Genomic DNA, 16654 nt, shown 5'->3' with positions numbered 1-16654 from the left:
CGAAACCCACGTGTGTTAGTTTGTTTCAGGTCGACTTAATCTGATGCCATAGATGATCTATAGATGACACCCTCAAACCACATTTTCGCATTCACCCCCCTCAAGGATGAACTGATAATGAACAGCTTCGAGTCTTTTGCTTTTGCTTTTCCCCTCATAGCCACGCTCAGTTAGACTTCCACATTATTTCCGTTCTCTTATTATACCTCTTATTTCACCATCGAAACATGTTGCACATAACAGTTGTCGGAAAAATGCTGCATGCTGCGAAGAATTCAACGAGTGAAAACATACTTTAAAGCGGCGCATTCCCAGCTTTCGCTCCCAAAACATTCGAACCGTGGAATTATGCACCACGCATATTCATCATCCCATGGCATAGCGTTCGACGGACCGCAAAACCCCTGAGGCTGACAGTGAACTGCTAGTGAGGGGCCATATTTCACATGCTAAATGACACAGATTGTATTATTTCAGCTTCATACACGGCTTATCAAGCAGCGATGATTTATCCAATTTCAAGTGCGATTCTGAGATGAAGTATCGCCCTCTGCGTGGTGCCGAGCAACAGCTTTTGTGCATTGCGATGCTCAGTCGTGGTTTATCGGTGGGATGATGCACTGTGTGGAAGGGGTGGGAATAGATAGGGCTTTCGGGACGCAGGGCATTGCAGCCACGTTTTACTACAGCGAGCTTCCAGCGAGTGTTGAAGAAAGTTGTTGCTGAAATTTATTAATTATCAAACAAGCAGACGCGATGTAACCACGGTACCATATGGCTTATGTTTCTTGTGGCCTGTGTGATTCACAGTTGCCGTTTCGTGATTGATGAATTTTACTAAATCAACGAAATTACAAAACAATAATCCGTTGAGTCGACGCGAATGTAATTTTCTTGCTGTTAAATTTCAAATCCCGTCGCATAAAAATTCTAACGGACTCTACGAATGTTCGTTTCGGGGCACTTTCGCCGATCGCTACTGTACACACCGTAATAAGGTATGCAAGGGCAACATAATTATTGCTACAAATTATTCATCATTCCGGTTTAGATTTTCTACTCCCCGATCTGTCCGGCACAGTTATCGGTGGCAGTTTCCAGCGTTCGCAATGAATTTCCGAGAGGTGCTGAAACGTAGGTTACGAATTCTCAACCGAGAAGCCATGGATCGGGAACGCTCGATCGATGTGTTCAACGAGGCGATACTTTATCTGCGTAAATTTCTCAAACCTGTTGGAATGGATCTGTTGGATGAACAATATCACTGGAACTGGCGAACTACGCTCTGCGCAGGATGTATAGGGACATATTTTACATTTTTGTTGTACACAATTTACGTCAACTGGGGCCAGTGGATTCTGGTGTTGGAGTCATGTACCATGACGGGTATGGCTTGCCAAGGCATTGTTAAAATGCACAATGGATTGAAGTATATGGGATTCTTCAACGATGTCCACGACAGACTGAAAGCTATGCACGAACGCAATTCGAAACACAAGGAAAACAATCGGGTTCTGGTGTTTAATGGTTTGCTTATACAATTCATTTTAAGATTTTTTTCCCTCGTTTTTATGTTCGCGGGGTTGAGTTTCTTCATGTTGTCTCTATACCAGTATGTGCGATACAACGAGCTGGTAATGGCAGTGAGAATTCAAGTTCCTGGAATCGATCCTACCAATGAGTTTGGGTTTGTGGTCACGACCATCTATCACGTGCTTTTGGTATCTACCGGAATCGCAGGAATTCTCGCTGCAGATATGGCTATGATGATGATAGTATTACACATTCTGGGTATTGCAGATGTATACAAAAATGCCTTAAAAGAACTAGATCAGTTACTAGAAGCAGAAGAACGTGACGAGCAGATGATTCACAGGAAACTGCTGGAAATTTGTGTTATGCATCAAGAGTTGATATCGTAATGTGGAGTAATTTTTATCAAGGTGTGTCCAAAATTATCATTTATTTCTTACAGATATGAAGAAGGCTTGGATTCTACGTACGGTACAATTGTTTTCGTTCAGGTGATATCATCGGTTGCATGTCTCGTACTATCACTGTTCATAACTTACATGACAAGAAATATCGGCATTGCCTTTTTTCTTGTTGCTGCTGTATTCCAATTGTTCGAATTTTGTCTTCTCGGTACAACACTCACGGTCAAAGTATGACCATTCGGAGTGTTTTGTGTCAAGGAATATGAGATTTGAAGTTTGTTTTTCAGAATGATCATATAGAGTTGGCTATTTACGATACCTGTTGGTATAAGCTTTGTACCGAAGAACAAAAAATGATGAGTCTCGTGTTATTTCGATCGCAAAATGCCGTGGAGATGACGATTGGTGGCGTGGCTTTACTGAATATGGAAACGTTCGTGGAGGTTGGTTTCAGTTGATTGCAAATGAATTTGACTGGTTTTTAATCATATTTACTGAAATATTCTAGATAATGAAAACAATTTATTCCTCGTTCGCAATGATGGTGCAGGTTTTGGAGTAACAGACATGGATTAATACGATAATAATTTTGCTGATTGCTTAGTTCGATTACATGTTTGATATTGTATATGTCGCTGTTATTATAATTACTAGGAATGGGAATGGAGTGTTTTTTAGTTCACTTTGAAAGCATATATCTAGTTTTTAAGATTACAGTTTTTCGCTAAAACATCACTATATTGTACTAATGTATACAGTTATTTCAATGTTTCAAGAAAAGTTTATAACAAAATGATGAAAAAGAACTCTTAAACTTTTGGACTGGGTCATGCGGGTTTCCTTTTTTTTAAATCAAAACTACGATTGTTAAAAAGATTAATGATTATTAAAAAGTTTGAAACGGATTCAATATTTCTTCAATATTATGTTAATTTCTAGCCTCATTCCACAGAAGCTAGTCAGATTTGAGCGTAATCTTCATCTTTATCGAAAGTTTTCTATATTTCTATCTGTTCATCTTCGCTAATAGATCAGCTACTTGTGGTTGCTATTTTCATCGTATATACGGTTCTCTCTGAAGCATTCCAAACGTTTGTTAATCCGGGAATTGGCCAATAAAACATGGAATTTTCCACATTTCACGAATTTCATGCCAACTCAATAAGCACCATCTCAGATTGTAGTGAAACTTCGTGGGTATAAAAACATTGGTCATTTAAGCATCGATCTCAAAAATAATCTAGGCGACTTTTTGAAAAGGACCTAGTTTTTTTTACAAAAAAAAAACTAACTCAAAAGCTTTTTTCTGCAAATTTCTAGTCACAGAATTGAATGCTGAAAATTGTCTGCATTTTTAGTAAAAAATTTCAAACAAATTTAAAAAAAATACAAAAATTATATAGGCATTTCATATATTTTTTTAGAATTTAAAGAAATACGTTTTACGGCAATGTACGTTTTGTAATACGTTTTCTCGACAATGTGATTAATTAACGTGCTAACCACAATCTTCTGTGTTTTGACATTTTTGTAATGTTTCTTTTTGCCATCTTCGTTGTTATCTTTTTCGCACGCACAAGAATGTGAATACAAACACTTCGCCTGCGAATGACGGATCTCTATAGAGCAATTCCAAATGAAATTGTTCTAAAAATGCAGATTTTAAAAACATGTAACTTTTCAATAGGGCGTATAGATTTTAGTAAGAGAAATCTTTGATAATTTATATCCCAAAAACTATGAGTCGTAACGAAATAGTGTCTTAAAAAGAGTTATATAGTATTTGTGGCTAAAAATGATTGTTAACATACAAATAAGTTTCGAAAATTGAATGAAATAGATGTTCCACAAAGTTCTTCAAAATACATATTTAAAATACTGCAAATTAAAGTTTTTTTTGTAAATAAAAATGAAGAGTACTTATATTTTTCCTCAGTCAATACTCTATAACTCTTTCTAATACACTATTTCGGTACGACTCATAGTTCTTGAGATATATATTATATATATAAAAAATAGATTTCTCTTACTAGAATCCATACGCCCTTTTCAAAAGTTATACTTGAGTCAAAAGTTTCAAATTGCTGTGGAAAACTCATATTTCCTTCAACCCAAACGGAATACAAACTTTCATTCAAATTATATTCGTAGTTATCTCCCATGTATTTCATTCTCAATACACTGAAAGCCTGGAGAGAAGCGAAACATCGCATCGTAAACCCCACTCTTTTGTGATGCTACAGCTAGTCAAACCGTATAAATTTCACTCGGTCCGCTCTGAACCGACCATTCATTTTCTTCTTTATCTTCTAACTGGATTTTCTTTAGTTTTTAATTTTGCTTACATTATATTTGTTTGAAAATCCCTAGAACAGGAATAAACTAGTTACATAAAATTACATAATCTATTACGATACACATTTCTGACATAACATTTCCTACATCACACATTCTATGCAATCATTGGGTTAACTTTCACGTGTAAAGGGTTTTGGAAGTCTCAGGTTTTCGCTGTAAATGATACGCGTTAGAAGATTTAAAGAGCAAACAAGATTCAGTCTAAATGCAATTCATTTATTTGATGCATATACACCCAAACTAGCGTTGGCATAAAACATGCCATATTTGACAGAAAAGATGCCATTTCCTGGTCATGAGAGTCAAATGCGCAAAAAATGAGCTATTTTGAAGCTTAAAAATGGTTTGTATGGATGCGAGCAGACATCTCTTTCTGTTTTCTTTTCTTTTTTCATTTGGGATTGTGCAAAAAAAGTCCATACGACGTCAATGGGGATCGAACCAAGGCCGGCTGGAATGCGAAGTTACTTTACACGACCACGCTATCCATATAGCTGCCAGCGCTATTATAAAGGAGCGTGATAATATTACACCTCATCATAAAATGAAGTTGAAAGGTGTTTTCTAAGCCGATAAAGGAGAACATGAACGAGAATATATCTTTCTCTGTCTGGGCCGTGTATTTGGCAAACTATACGAAAAGCTTTCATTTAAATGTGTCTCCTGTTTCGCTCCCTCATATTGGGTCTAGCATATATATTATACTAATGATATACATGTATTGGGGATTAATGTAGATCAATTAATGTAATAAATCGGGATGCCAGAACATGTGCTAAAAACAAACTTTGGGTGTATGTTTTCAATCTTATCTTATAACTTATTTATGCTTATGACAGTTCGCGATGACATGTTCTTGGAGTGAGGTTCGACACATTCCGCAGAGATAGGACTAGGGTTTTCTGGTTTTGCTTCCTTTCCTTTTTTTCTAATCCTAATTTATAAAATATCCTGCATAAATGAGGTACATTGGCCCTACTAAAACTACTTCTATACTAAATATATCTAAATATTAGGCTGTCAAAAAAGTCCTGCGGTATTCTCGCGAGGTGTCGTTGTAAGCGCGTAGTTCTAGTTGTATTCATTGTATCGAGTCATACTATAGCTTGTTGGAAAGGTATTTTTGCGCGCTATAATATAGTCCTTGACAGTGTTTTGTTTGGTTAAGTCGTTCGTGAGTTATAGTGTCGCAAATATGGAGCAAAATAAAGAGAAAATCCGACATATTTCACAGTACTACTATGACAAAGGCAAAAATGCATCTCAAGCTGCTAATAAAATTTGTGCAGTTTATGGACCCGATACAGTTTCCATTTCCACCGCACAACGATGATTTCAACGTTTTCGTTCTGGTGTAGAGGTCGTCGAAGATGCGCCACGCTCCGGAAGGCCTGTCATCGAAAATTGCGACAAAATCGCTGAATTAGCCGAGAAAGACCGGCATAGTAGCAGCCGTAGCATCGGCCAAGAGCTGGGGATAAGTCATCAAACCGTTATTAACCATTTGAAGAAGCTTGGATTCACAAAGAAGCTCGATGTATGGGTGCCACACACGTTGACACAAGAAAACAACTTTGACCGTATCGACGCATGTGAATCGCTGCTGAATCGCAACAAAATCGACCCGTTTCTGAAGCGGTTGGTGACTGGCGATGAAAAGTGGGTCACTTACGACAACGTGAAGCGCGAACGGTCATTGTCGAAGCCCGCTGAAGCGGCTCAGACGGTGGCCAAGCCCTCACTAACGGCCAGGAAGGTTCTGCTGTGTGTTTGGTGGGATTGTCAAGGAATAATCTATTATGAGCTGCTTCCCTATGGCCAAACGCTCAATTCGGACCTGTACTGCCAATAACTGGACCGCTTGAAGGTAGCACTCATGAAGAAGAGGCCATCTTTGATAAATAGAGGCCGCATTGTCTTCCATCAGGACAACGCCAGGCTACACATTTCTTTGGTGACGCGCCAGAAGCTCCGGGAGCTCGGATGGGAGGTTCTTTTGCATCCGCCGTATAGTCCGGACCTTGCACCAAGTGACTATTACCTGTTTTTGTCCATGGCGAACGAGCTAGGTAGTCAGAAGTTAGCCACAAAAAAGGCCTGTGAAAATTGGCTATCCGAGTTTTTTGCCAATAAGGAAGCGAGCTTCTATTTTTTTTTTTATCCAAAATATATTTTTTTATTAAGGCTCATATGGCGTCAACCTGACGGGGCCGGGAGTTCTATATTTCGACAATGTTTGCCTTATAACTATGTTAGTAATATGTAATCGATTACTCGCGGTTGGCTCGAGGTTAGTATTACAAGTGTTTTCGTAATTGTGATGTTGCTGTCTTCAATGATCTGTACCTGTGCCCGACATAGGATACTTCCTATTGGGATGCAGCTGACCATTAATCAGCAACGCCCCCCTAGTCTGTACCCCATATCTAGCGTGGTGCGTCTTCTCGAGGAATCCAGGATAGAATGGTCACTAGCCGGCGCAATCATCAGCTCGTGTAGAGTTGTCATGAGCGGTACAACCTTTGGCTTATGTTGAATCATCAGTGGACTGCACAACCTTTGGCCCGTGTATCTGTAAAGAGTGTGTGTATGTATTGCCGCGACTAAGTAAAAGTTTATAGATCGGATAGGAGGGATACGAAACAGGGACACAACGAAGGAAACATCATTAAACGTTGACATCGGCGTTTCTGAGGAACAGGTATAGATGAAGCAGAAGATCAGGATCACGGCTACCTAAGTTATCCCGGACGGGGATATCCGATTGTCTGCCTTTTGCTCTCAGTGCTCTAGAGAGCTGAGAGCGAGCAGCATGGAACCGGATACACGACCAGACAATATGCTCGATGTCGTGGTAGCCATCGCCACAATCACAAAGATTGTTTGCTGCGAGCCCAATGCGATAAAGATGCGCGTGTAGGTTGTAGTGATTGGACATAAGCCGAGATATCACGCGAATGAAATCACGACCGACATTCAATCCCTTAAACCAAGCTTTCGTCGAAACCTTAGGGATAATCGTGTGTAACCAACGACCGAGCTCATCTTCACTCCACATGCGCTGCCAACTAACGAGTGTGTCCTGACGAGGAATGTGAAAATATTCATTATAGGCAATTTGCCTTTCAAAAAGTGTGCTTTCTGAAGCGCCCACCTTAGCTAGCGAGTCCGCTTTCTCATTCCCCGGAATCGAACAATGAGAGGGAACCCATGCTAAGGTAATCTTGAATAATTTTTCGACCAAAACACTCAATAGTTGTCTTATTCTTGTTAGGAAATAAGATGAGCATTTATCAACTTTCATTGAGCGGATTGCCTCTATTGAGCTGAGACTGTCTGAAAAAATAGAATAGTGGTCGATGGGCAATGTTTCAATGATTCCTAAAGCGTAGTATATCGCACCCAGTTCAGCGGCATACACGGAACAATTATCTTTGAGTTTGAAAGAGGCACTGGAATTTTCATTGAAGATGCCGAAGCCAGTGGACCCGTTTATGCATGAACCGTCAGTAAAGAACATTTTATCAGATCTAACTTTCCCATATTCTGCTGAAAATATCTCCGGAATATAATCGGAGCATAGATGATCTGGGATTCCATGGATTTTTTGTCGCATGGACAGATCAAAATTGACAGAGGAATTGCAAAAGTATGGGAAGCAAACTTGGTTGGAGATGCCTGGTGAAGGGTGCACGTCGTGGGTAAGGTACTCATGGTATAAAGACATAAAACTTGACTGAGGAGTCAGTTGGAGGATTTTCGAAGTTATCAATCACCAATGGATTCATGATCTTGCAACGGATGAGAAATCTGTAGGATAATTCTGTGAACCGAAGAGTAAGCGGGGGTACTCCTGCCAAAACTTCGAGACTCATCGTATGTGTAGAATGCAAACACCCCATGGCTATACGCAAGCAACGATATTGTATTCTCTCCAGCTTGAGAATATGAATCCTGGCAGCTGATCGGAAGCAAAAACTGCCATATTCTAACACTGATAATATCGTTGTTTTGTACAACTGAATGAGGTCTCCTGGATGGGCGCCCCACCATGTTCCGGTTATTGTTTGGAGAAAATTGATTCTTTGCTGGCATTTCTGTTTCAAATACGCAATGTGTATTCCCCAGGTACATTTAGAGTCAAAATATACTCCAAGGTATTTGAAAAACATCGAGTGCCTGATCGCTTTGCCAGATTGGTGAAGCTGGAATTGGGCGGGTTCGTGCTTCCTAGAAAAAACGACCATTTCGGTTTTCTCCGTAGAGAATTCGATACCCAGCTTGAGAGCCCACGTGAACAGGTTGTTCAGGGTATCTTGCAAGGATTTTTGCAGAACGGCGGGATTAGTACCCGTGATGGAAATAACTCCATCGTCTGCAAGTTGTCTCAACGTGCAATCTCTAGTTAGACAATCATCTATATCATTGACGTAAAAACTGTACAAGAGGGGGCTTAGGCAGGAGCCTTGTGGCAGGCCCATAAAACTGTATCGAGAAGATTTCAAGCTGCCATGATTGAAGAACATGTGCTTTTCTGAGAGTAAATTGTACAGAAAATTATTCAGAATTGGCGAAAGTCCACGGTTATGAAGTTTCTCTGAGAGAATTTCCATGGAAACTGAATCAAATGCCCCTTTGATATCGAGAAAAACGGAAGCCATTTGTTCTTTACGAGCAAATGCGATTTGGATTTCAGAAGATAGCAGCGCGAGACAATCGTTCGTCCCTTTACCTCGGCGGAAGCCAAACTGCGTATTTGACAGCAAATTGTTCGTTTCAACCCACTTGTCCAAACGAAGTAGAATCATTTTCTCTAACAATTTACGAATACAGGATAACATTGCAATCGGCCTAATAAGCTAACAATGGCCAGCGAGCTTCTATAACAGGGGTATTATGAAGTTGGCATCTCGTTGGGAACAAGTCATCGAACAAAACGGCGCATATTTGACTTAAAACAGATGATTGTAACTAATTTTATGAACAAATAAAAATTCAAAAAAAAATACCGCAGGACTTTTTTGACAGCCTAATATATTCGCTACCTAAATACGTTACAACTAGAAAGTTAGGTAGCATTACAGTTCGGCTGGAAGATTTATAAGGTAACACAGTAAAACTATTTTTTTTTGGCAAAATTAAATTTTATTATTCAACATAATTGCCTTCGAGGGCGATACAACGATTATAGCGATCTTGCAACTTTTCGATACCATTTTTATAGTACTCTTTCGGTTTTTTTCAAAATAGACCTCAGTTTCGGTAATCACTTCATCATCGGTCTTAAATTTCATGCCAGCGAGCATTCTCTTCAGGTCTGCGAATATAATATATCGTTGGGGGCCAGATCTTGAGAATACGGTAGATGCGGAAGCAATTCGAAGCCCAATTCATGCATTGATTTGTGATTTTTCCATTTTTTTCACAATAACAAAAGTTGCTTCACTCTCAATGCTGTAACTCACGAACTAATCGACCGATTGCTGTCAAATTTTGACATGTACACATTGAGAGATGAGGTTTTGTGATAGTCAAGTAGATTTTTGCAAGAGGCGCTATCTAGACGTCAATCTTACGAACTTTCCAGCCGAATCATATAAATTTTGTATTATTCCGTGTATTAAGAGAAAGCAAGTTTAAATTTCATGCAATTGATTATTTCATTCAAGGTTTTGAACCCGACTAGCTGATTTATCTTTGTTTTTCGTGTTCTGGGAAGGATTTTGTTTTGCATGCGTTGAAGTTTCAGTTCGGAGCCCAGCATTTCCAAACCGGCAAGTTTATTCATTAGAGATAACCGAGGGTATCAATTGATCAGGGGATATAACGACCTAATGAAGAAGTTGCATCTTGTGTCTGTTTAATCAATATGTGCTCTGAAGGTATGCTTACGATCCAATGTTAGGCTCAAATACACAACATCCAAAGATCATTCAATACTACAGGTAAACTTCGATATAACGTACATTTCACTTTCAAAATTGTACGTTGTATCGAATTGTACGTTATATCGAAGCATAATAAAGTACTCACAAACGTAGTCTATATTACATTATTGTGTTGCTGTTTTAGTAAAGTTAATAAATAACTTCAATCAGAAGACGAAGCCAGCCTTTCTCATGATGTTTCCCTTCGTACTGTTGATTAAAGATTGATTCATTTAGAATCCGGAATCACAAAACCAGCTGTATTTCGGAATTGATTGAAGGTACAAAACTTGTTTTAGCATCACAATAAAGATAATTCATTGTTCTATCAGAAAAAAAATATTGAAAAAAAATTTCCTTTACAATTTGGAAATGTGTACGTTAATCGAGGTAAAATGTACGTTATATCGAGTGACGTTATATCGAGGGTACGTTATAACGAGGGTACGTTATATCGAAGTTTCCCTGTATTGCCATTGAGACTGACTGTCATAGAGGAATCGGAACAATCTTTTGGGATGTTCTTGCTGGGAAACAATATGTGTTTCAGCAGCATTCAATCATATTTTCCAATTATTGGAATATCCAGACAAAGTATCTGATCCTCTTTGAAATTTGGATCTGAGTTTTTGACATCTTGTAAATGACGCGAGAACCAGAACGAATCCATTTTCGCTTTTCAGTGCCACTGAACTTTTCACTAGTTATAAAATAAAATCATTATTTCAATACAAGTCAATACAACGGTTTGGTGTATTCTAAAGTGATATCCGAAATAATAAAAAGTAAACTGATTTTTGTTTGTGGGAGTTTAGGAGTGTTTTTGGAGCGAAGACTTTCGGATTAAAAGTGCCGTCAAAGTACAACACATTGCAAGCCGGTGAGAGCGGTGTTCATCTGTTGAAAACTGAAGGTTCCACTGCGATCGCTACTGTTGCCATCAACAATCGATTCTGCATTTTCTGTTGCAGCTCTGCGATAGGTTCTGCATGATATACTTTTAATCCTACGACACTCCATTGATTGATTGGCATTTTTCAAGGCTAGAGGCGAAGTTTATAGAAAAAAAAAAAAAATTCTCGCATCATTATTGCTACAAATTGTTCTGACAAACCACGCGCTTCCCGGATATTTTGTGCAATTATCGCTGGCAGTTCGAAGAGTTCACAATGAATTTACGGAACACACTTAAAAGACGTTTCCGGATTCTTAATCAACACGCGATAGGTCAAGAACGCTCTATCGATGTGTTTAACGATGTGATTGCTTTTCTACGGAAATATTTAGGTTACGTTGGGATGGTCGTTTTGGATGAAGATTACCATTGGAACGCGCGGACCACAATTAGTGCCATGTCAATAATAACGTACTTTGCATCTATGATTCACACTCTATATCTCAACTGGATTCTGGTTTTGGAGACATGTACGATAACGGGAATCGGGTTTCAAGGCATTATTAAAATGCATGATGGCCTGAAGCACATCGAGCACATGCTCGGAACAGCAGTCATCATCAGAGTATTACAATTATAAAACATAACAGGAATTCTTCATTAAACACATTATTTGCCAGAATGACCACATAGAGTTAGCGCTCTACGACATCTGTTGGTATAAATTGTCTAAAGAGAATCAGAAAACCTTGGGTTTCGTACTTTTCCGATCGCAGAATGCTGTCGAGATGACGATTGGCGGATTGGCTTTGCTGAATATGGAACTGTTCGTGGAGGTTGGTTTTCTGATGTGACGCGTACAAGCTTGACTTTATTGTTGCTTATAATGGTCGATGTTTTCTAGATCATTAAAACTATATATACATACTTTGCGATGATGGTTCAATTTCTGGACTGAGGTATGACGTATGGCTTTTCTTCAGATCCAATCTTAAGAAATATTACAAAAGTACAATGGTACATCAATAATATATTTGTATATTAAAATCGATCAATAAAAAAATGGGTGGGTTATATCTATAATAAAACCGCAAGGTTGACGTGGGACTAACTAAGCTTAGCAATCATTTCAGTGAGCAGAAGATATGAAGGCGTATCCTTTAATGCAATCTCGAATAACCGAGCCAGAGCGTTATGTTCGTACCCGTTCTTGTAATCCGTGTTAGGAAAACATTTTTCGAAGTGCAAAAAAAAACATGCGGTTGCAGAAGTACCTCCGGCTTGCATAAATCAACAAGTTCAACTTCTACTTTTTATACTATAGAGGATTTAAAACTGAAAGTTCATTCGCCTCTAGTGTCTGTACGATTTTACCAGGTCCCTAAGTTTATGAAGACCGTGTTAAGGAAACATATTCTAGTTTGCACAAAGGCAAGCGAGTACAAAAGTACTCGCAGTTTGCATTTATTTGCAAAGCCGATTTCCCCAGATATTTTAGTTTTGAAGTCTCTGTTGGGCAAACACATTTCAGTCGGAAGCAAAATGCCTCCGACCTGCATGAATTTGCAATGCCAATTTCCCTACGCTCCATGGATTTGAAGTCTGTGTTAGGGGAACATATTTCAGTCGAAACAAAAATACCCCCGACTTTCATGTATTTGCAATGTCGATTTCTCCAAGGCTGCTTGGTTTTGATGGCTGTGTTAGGGAAACCGTAAATCGGGCCAATCAAAACGAGGCAGTTAGGGCGTTTAGATAACGCTTAACATTTCACAGTTTTTCAATTGTTTATCTAATGAAAATTTACATTTTATTAATTGCGATAGAAGCGTACAAATATTCTCTATCAATTGATGCAAACATCTTTCCGATCCAGAAGGAATTGTTCGAGTTATAAGCATTCGGAATCTTTAATTTTTTCCTGTATGTTTTGTGTTTAGGCTTTCATTTTACCCCCCCCATATACTCCGGTTAGACGTAGTCGTACGTCACAAGAGAAGAACACAGTAAATTTCATTATTTCTTTTTCTGAGTGTAATACACTCTGTCCAAATTCTATAAGACCAGGTGATGATCTTGCTGCTTTGTGCCATTGTAAATAAACAATTCTTCAACTTATATTCTAGTGTATTGGTATTGGTGACTACCATATACTGCATGATTTTTATATGTGTGTGTGTGCAAGCGCTGAGCGTGAATCAAGGTTATGTATTTTTCAAGTGTCAAGTTTCTATAAGACCAGTTACATTCTCCGTTGTTTTAGTTGTTTTGATCAATAAATCTGGAAAATGCCAAAGGGAAAAGTGCTAACGGAGAGAAAAGAAAGACAATTCGATGCATTTCGCCAAGAAAATGTTGGTATCAGAGATATTTCTCGTCGAATTGGACGATCCCATCAAGTAGTGCCTAATTATTTGACGAATCCTCAAGGATACCAGTATAGTGCTTATAAAAATCCGGTGTATTGCTAAATTGAAATGTTTAAAGCTTTTGGTAGACAAATATGCGAGAAACCTTTGATTGCGTTTTTCTCAGTTGCTGATTTTGGAACATGGGGCAATTATGCGTAGAACGGCAGCATATGTCTTCAAATGTTTTGAACGTAACTCCTAAACATGTATTTTTACCATAATGATGTATTTGGAAAAGTTGTTGAAAGTTATAAACATATGCATAAAATTTCATGAACATGGCGGTATAACAAGACAAACATATTAAAATCGTCTATTTACTATAAAAAAGAACTCCGTGGGAATCACGAACGAAAGTGTTGAAAATCTATCTGCGATGTTTTCATCGTCCGCTACTGTATACATAAAAAACAATTAATTAGTTCGCCAGACAAAAAAAGCGTATTTTTGCTGCGAATTATTAATCACCTGAATAGAACTTTCTCGGTTTCATGTCCAAGTGACGCAGTTGTCGGTGGGAGTTCTCAGTGTTCAGAATGAATTACCAGAGGCTGCTGAAAGCCCGGTTTTGGATCCTCAACCAAGAAGCCTTGGATCAAGAAAGCTCCGTTGATGTATACAACGATGTGATTATTTATGTGCGTAAATTTTTGAAACCTGTTGGAGTGGATATCTTCAAAAAGGATTACCGTTGGAACTGGCTTACCTTGATTGCTATGATAAACATTGCTACATTTTTCTCATGTATGTTTTACACTGTTCACCTCAACTGGGGTCAGTGGATTCTGGTGCTGGAGTCATGTTCGATAGCAGGTGTCGGATTTCAAGCAATCGCCAAACTGCATGTCGGTCTTAACTTCGTTCCATTCTTCAGTGAGCTAAATCTTAGGCTGATGACGATGCATGAACGACATTCCAAGCACAAGGAAAACAACCGAGTTTTGGTCTTTTGTTGTGTGCTGATTCACTATACTTTTAAAATATTTACCGGTATTTATTTTTTCGCTGGACTTGGATATCTCATATTTCCGATCTACATGTACGTACAAAACTACGAACTAGTGATGGCAATAAGGATGGAAATTCCTGGCGTAGACCCTACCAACGTGTTTGGGTTTATGGTCACCATTGCATATCAGATTCTGCTTCTCTACTGTGGAATTGCAGGAATTCTGGCTGCAGATTTGGCAATAATGTTGTTCGTCCTGCACATCATTGGTATAGCGGATTTGTTTCGAAATTCCTTGAATGAGCTTGATCGTATGCTGCAGAATGAGCAGCGCGACGAAGATGTGGTTCACAGGCAGATTTTAGACATTTGTGTTATGCATCAGGAGTTGATAGCGTAATGTGGTTTACCTTAGTCCTTTGAAGTGATTTAAAAACCTTTTTTTTTATTTCACAGATATGAAAATGGTTTGGATTCCACATATGCCACTGTGGTCTTTGTGCAGGTCATTACATCGGTTATATGTTTGGCATTGACATTGTTTATATATTACGCGACGCGTAATATCGGCAACATTTTGTTTATGATTGGTGCTATGTTTCAACTGATTGAATTCTGTCTTCTCGGGACAGTTCTCACCGTCAAAGTATTTCCTTTCTTGAACTTTTCTGACGACAGATTTATTCCGAGTATCTTATTTCAGAACGATCATATAACTCTGGCGCTCTACGACATCAGTTGGTATAAGCTGTCCAAAGAGGACCAGAAAATGTTGAGCTTCGTTCTTTCCCGGTCGCAAAATGTCGTTGAGTTGACGATTGGCGGGTTGGCTTTGCTGAACATGGAAACGTTCGTGGAGGTTGGTTTTTGGCTGTAGCATAGAGCTGCTTTCTTCTATTGGTAATAATGATTTTCCCTTTCCAGATCATCAAAACCATATACACCTACTTTGCGATGATGGTTCAGTTGCTGGAATGATGATCCACCAGCCTCAAAATTAGTAACATTTCAGATCAATTGTGCTACGATATTCTTCTAGGGTACAATATTTTAACAGATTGATCATGTAAAGTATTTTCTGTTGGTACACGTTATCTATAAGAGACGGGGAAAATATCGAGTAAAATTCGTTTTTCAACGCAAAATTTCACGAATTTAATATTTCATTTGTTTCTGAGCATTAACCATCAATTTACCGCTAGCCTAGAAACCCCAGTAAAAATCATATTCGCCTTATTGATATAATAAAAATGTATTCGAGAAATAGCTAATATGTTTTACTCAAAAGTGATAAGTTTTCGCTATTTGAGTTTTTCATCAAAATGCACTATATTTTGAGAAAAAAAAAATACCGTTATGGTAAAATTTTTCATCTCTTAAGGATATCCACGAATCAAGCCATTCCGAGGAACTACTGATCGAGCAGATTATTTGTTATCCGACGGCACTTTATTTGGGTTAGGGGGATAAGACTTCCAATTTGAGTGTTCCAGAAGAGGTTTTTACTGTTTTAGCAATGTGAGGTCGAGCGTTGTCATGTTGTAAAATCACCGATCTGTTCCCAGCTTCCATAATTTTTTCTTTGCTGAAATGAATCTATTTTTCATCACCCATCACTATGCACTATGCGAATACACTGCAGAAATCATTTGTTGATAAACAGCGGTACCGTAAACCGGGGGCGAATTGATCACAATTTTCAGTAAAATGTGAGTATTTCCGAAACAAAATATTTGTTCAAAAAAATCTTTGAACGTTGATAAGGAAAATTTTTAGCGGAAAATTCCTGAATCTATCTTCGGGGTGAAAATGGTCAATCTATGTTTCTCAGGATTTTCTAGTGTGTTATGCACAAAAATGTATAGGAAATTAATTTTTTCTTCACCTGCGGTCATTTAAATGATAATTCAAGGGTTTGAGGACACAAGAACCTAATTGAATCTACCTAAAAGTGTGGTCATGCCTTTCCATAACTCGATTAAAACACTGATCTGCAGGCCATCCGGAGACCATTCGAATTATCCTAATGTGGCTAAAAAAAAAGATCACCAATGACCTGGGGTTGCATTGCGCATTTCGAAACTAGTAACTCGTTTCGAGAAAATTTGAACTCAAATCGAAATGGTTTTAGTATTATGTATATTTTTCAAGTTCAAATTTTCGGTGTACTAGATTTA

General features: G+C 38.4%; 2 protein-coding genes across 2 annotated transcripts; both read left to right on the top strand.

Moving 5' to 3' along the window:
• Positions 1-1109: 1109 nt before the first annotated feature.
• On the top strand, positions 1110-2499 carry LOC129773270 (putative odorant receptor 83c). The gene is made up of 4 exons (XM_055776867.1): positions 1110-1918; positions 1976-2165; positions 2225-2380; positions 2446-2499. The coding sequence occupies exons 1-4, from the start codon at positions 1110-1112 to the stop codon at positions 2497-2499; spliced, it is 1209 nt and encodes a 402-aa protein (XP_055632842.1).
• Positions 2500-14064: 11565 nt separating this feature from the next.
• LOC129773269 (putative odorant receptor 83c) lies at positions 14065-15517 on the top strand. Its single transcript, XM_055776865.1, has 4 exons — positions 14065-14873; positions 14934-15123; positions 15181-15336; positions 15402-15517. The coding sequence occupies exons 1-4, from the start codon at positions 14065-14067 to the stop codon at positions 15453-15455; spliced, it is 1209 nt and encodes a 402-aa protein (XP_055632840.1). The 3' UTR covers positions 15456-15517.
• Positions 15518-16654: the final 1137 nt, after the last annotated feature.

The sequence above is a fragment of the Toxorhynchites rutilus genome, chromosome 3, assembly GCF_029784135.1.
Source record: "Toxorhynchites rutilus septentrionalis strain SRP chromosome 3, ASM2978413v1, whole genome shotgun sequence".
Taxonomy (NCBI): Eukaryota; Metazoa; Arthropoda; class Insecta; order Diptera; family Culicidae; genus Toxorhynchites; species Toxorhynchites rutilus.
The sequence above is the reverse complement of the archived record's forward strand: the minus strand, read 5'-3'. Positions and strand labels throughout refer to the sequence as shown.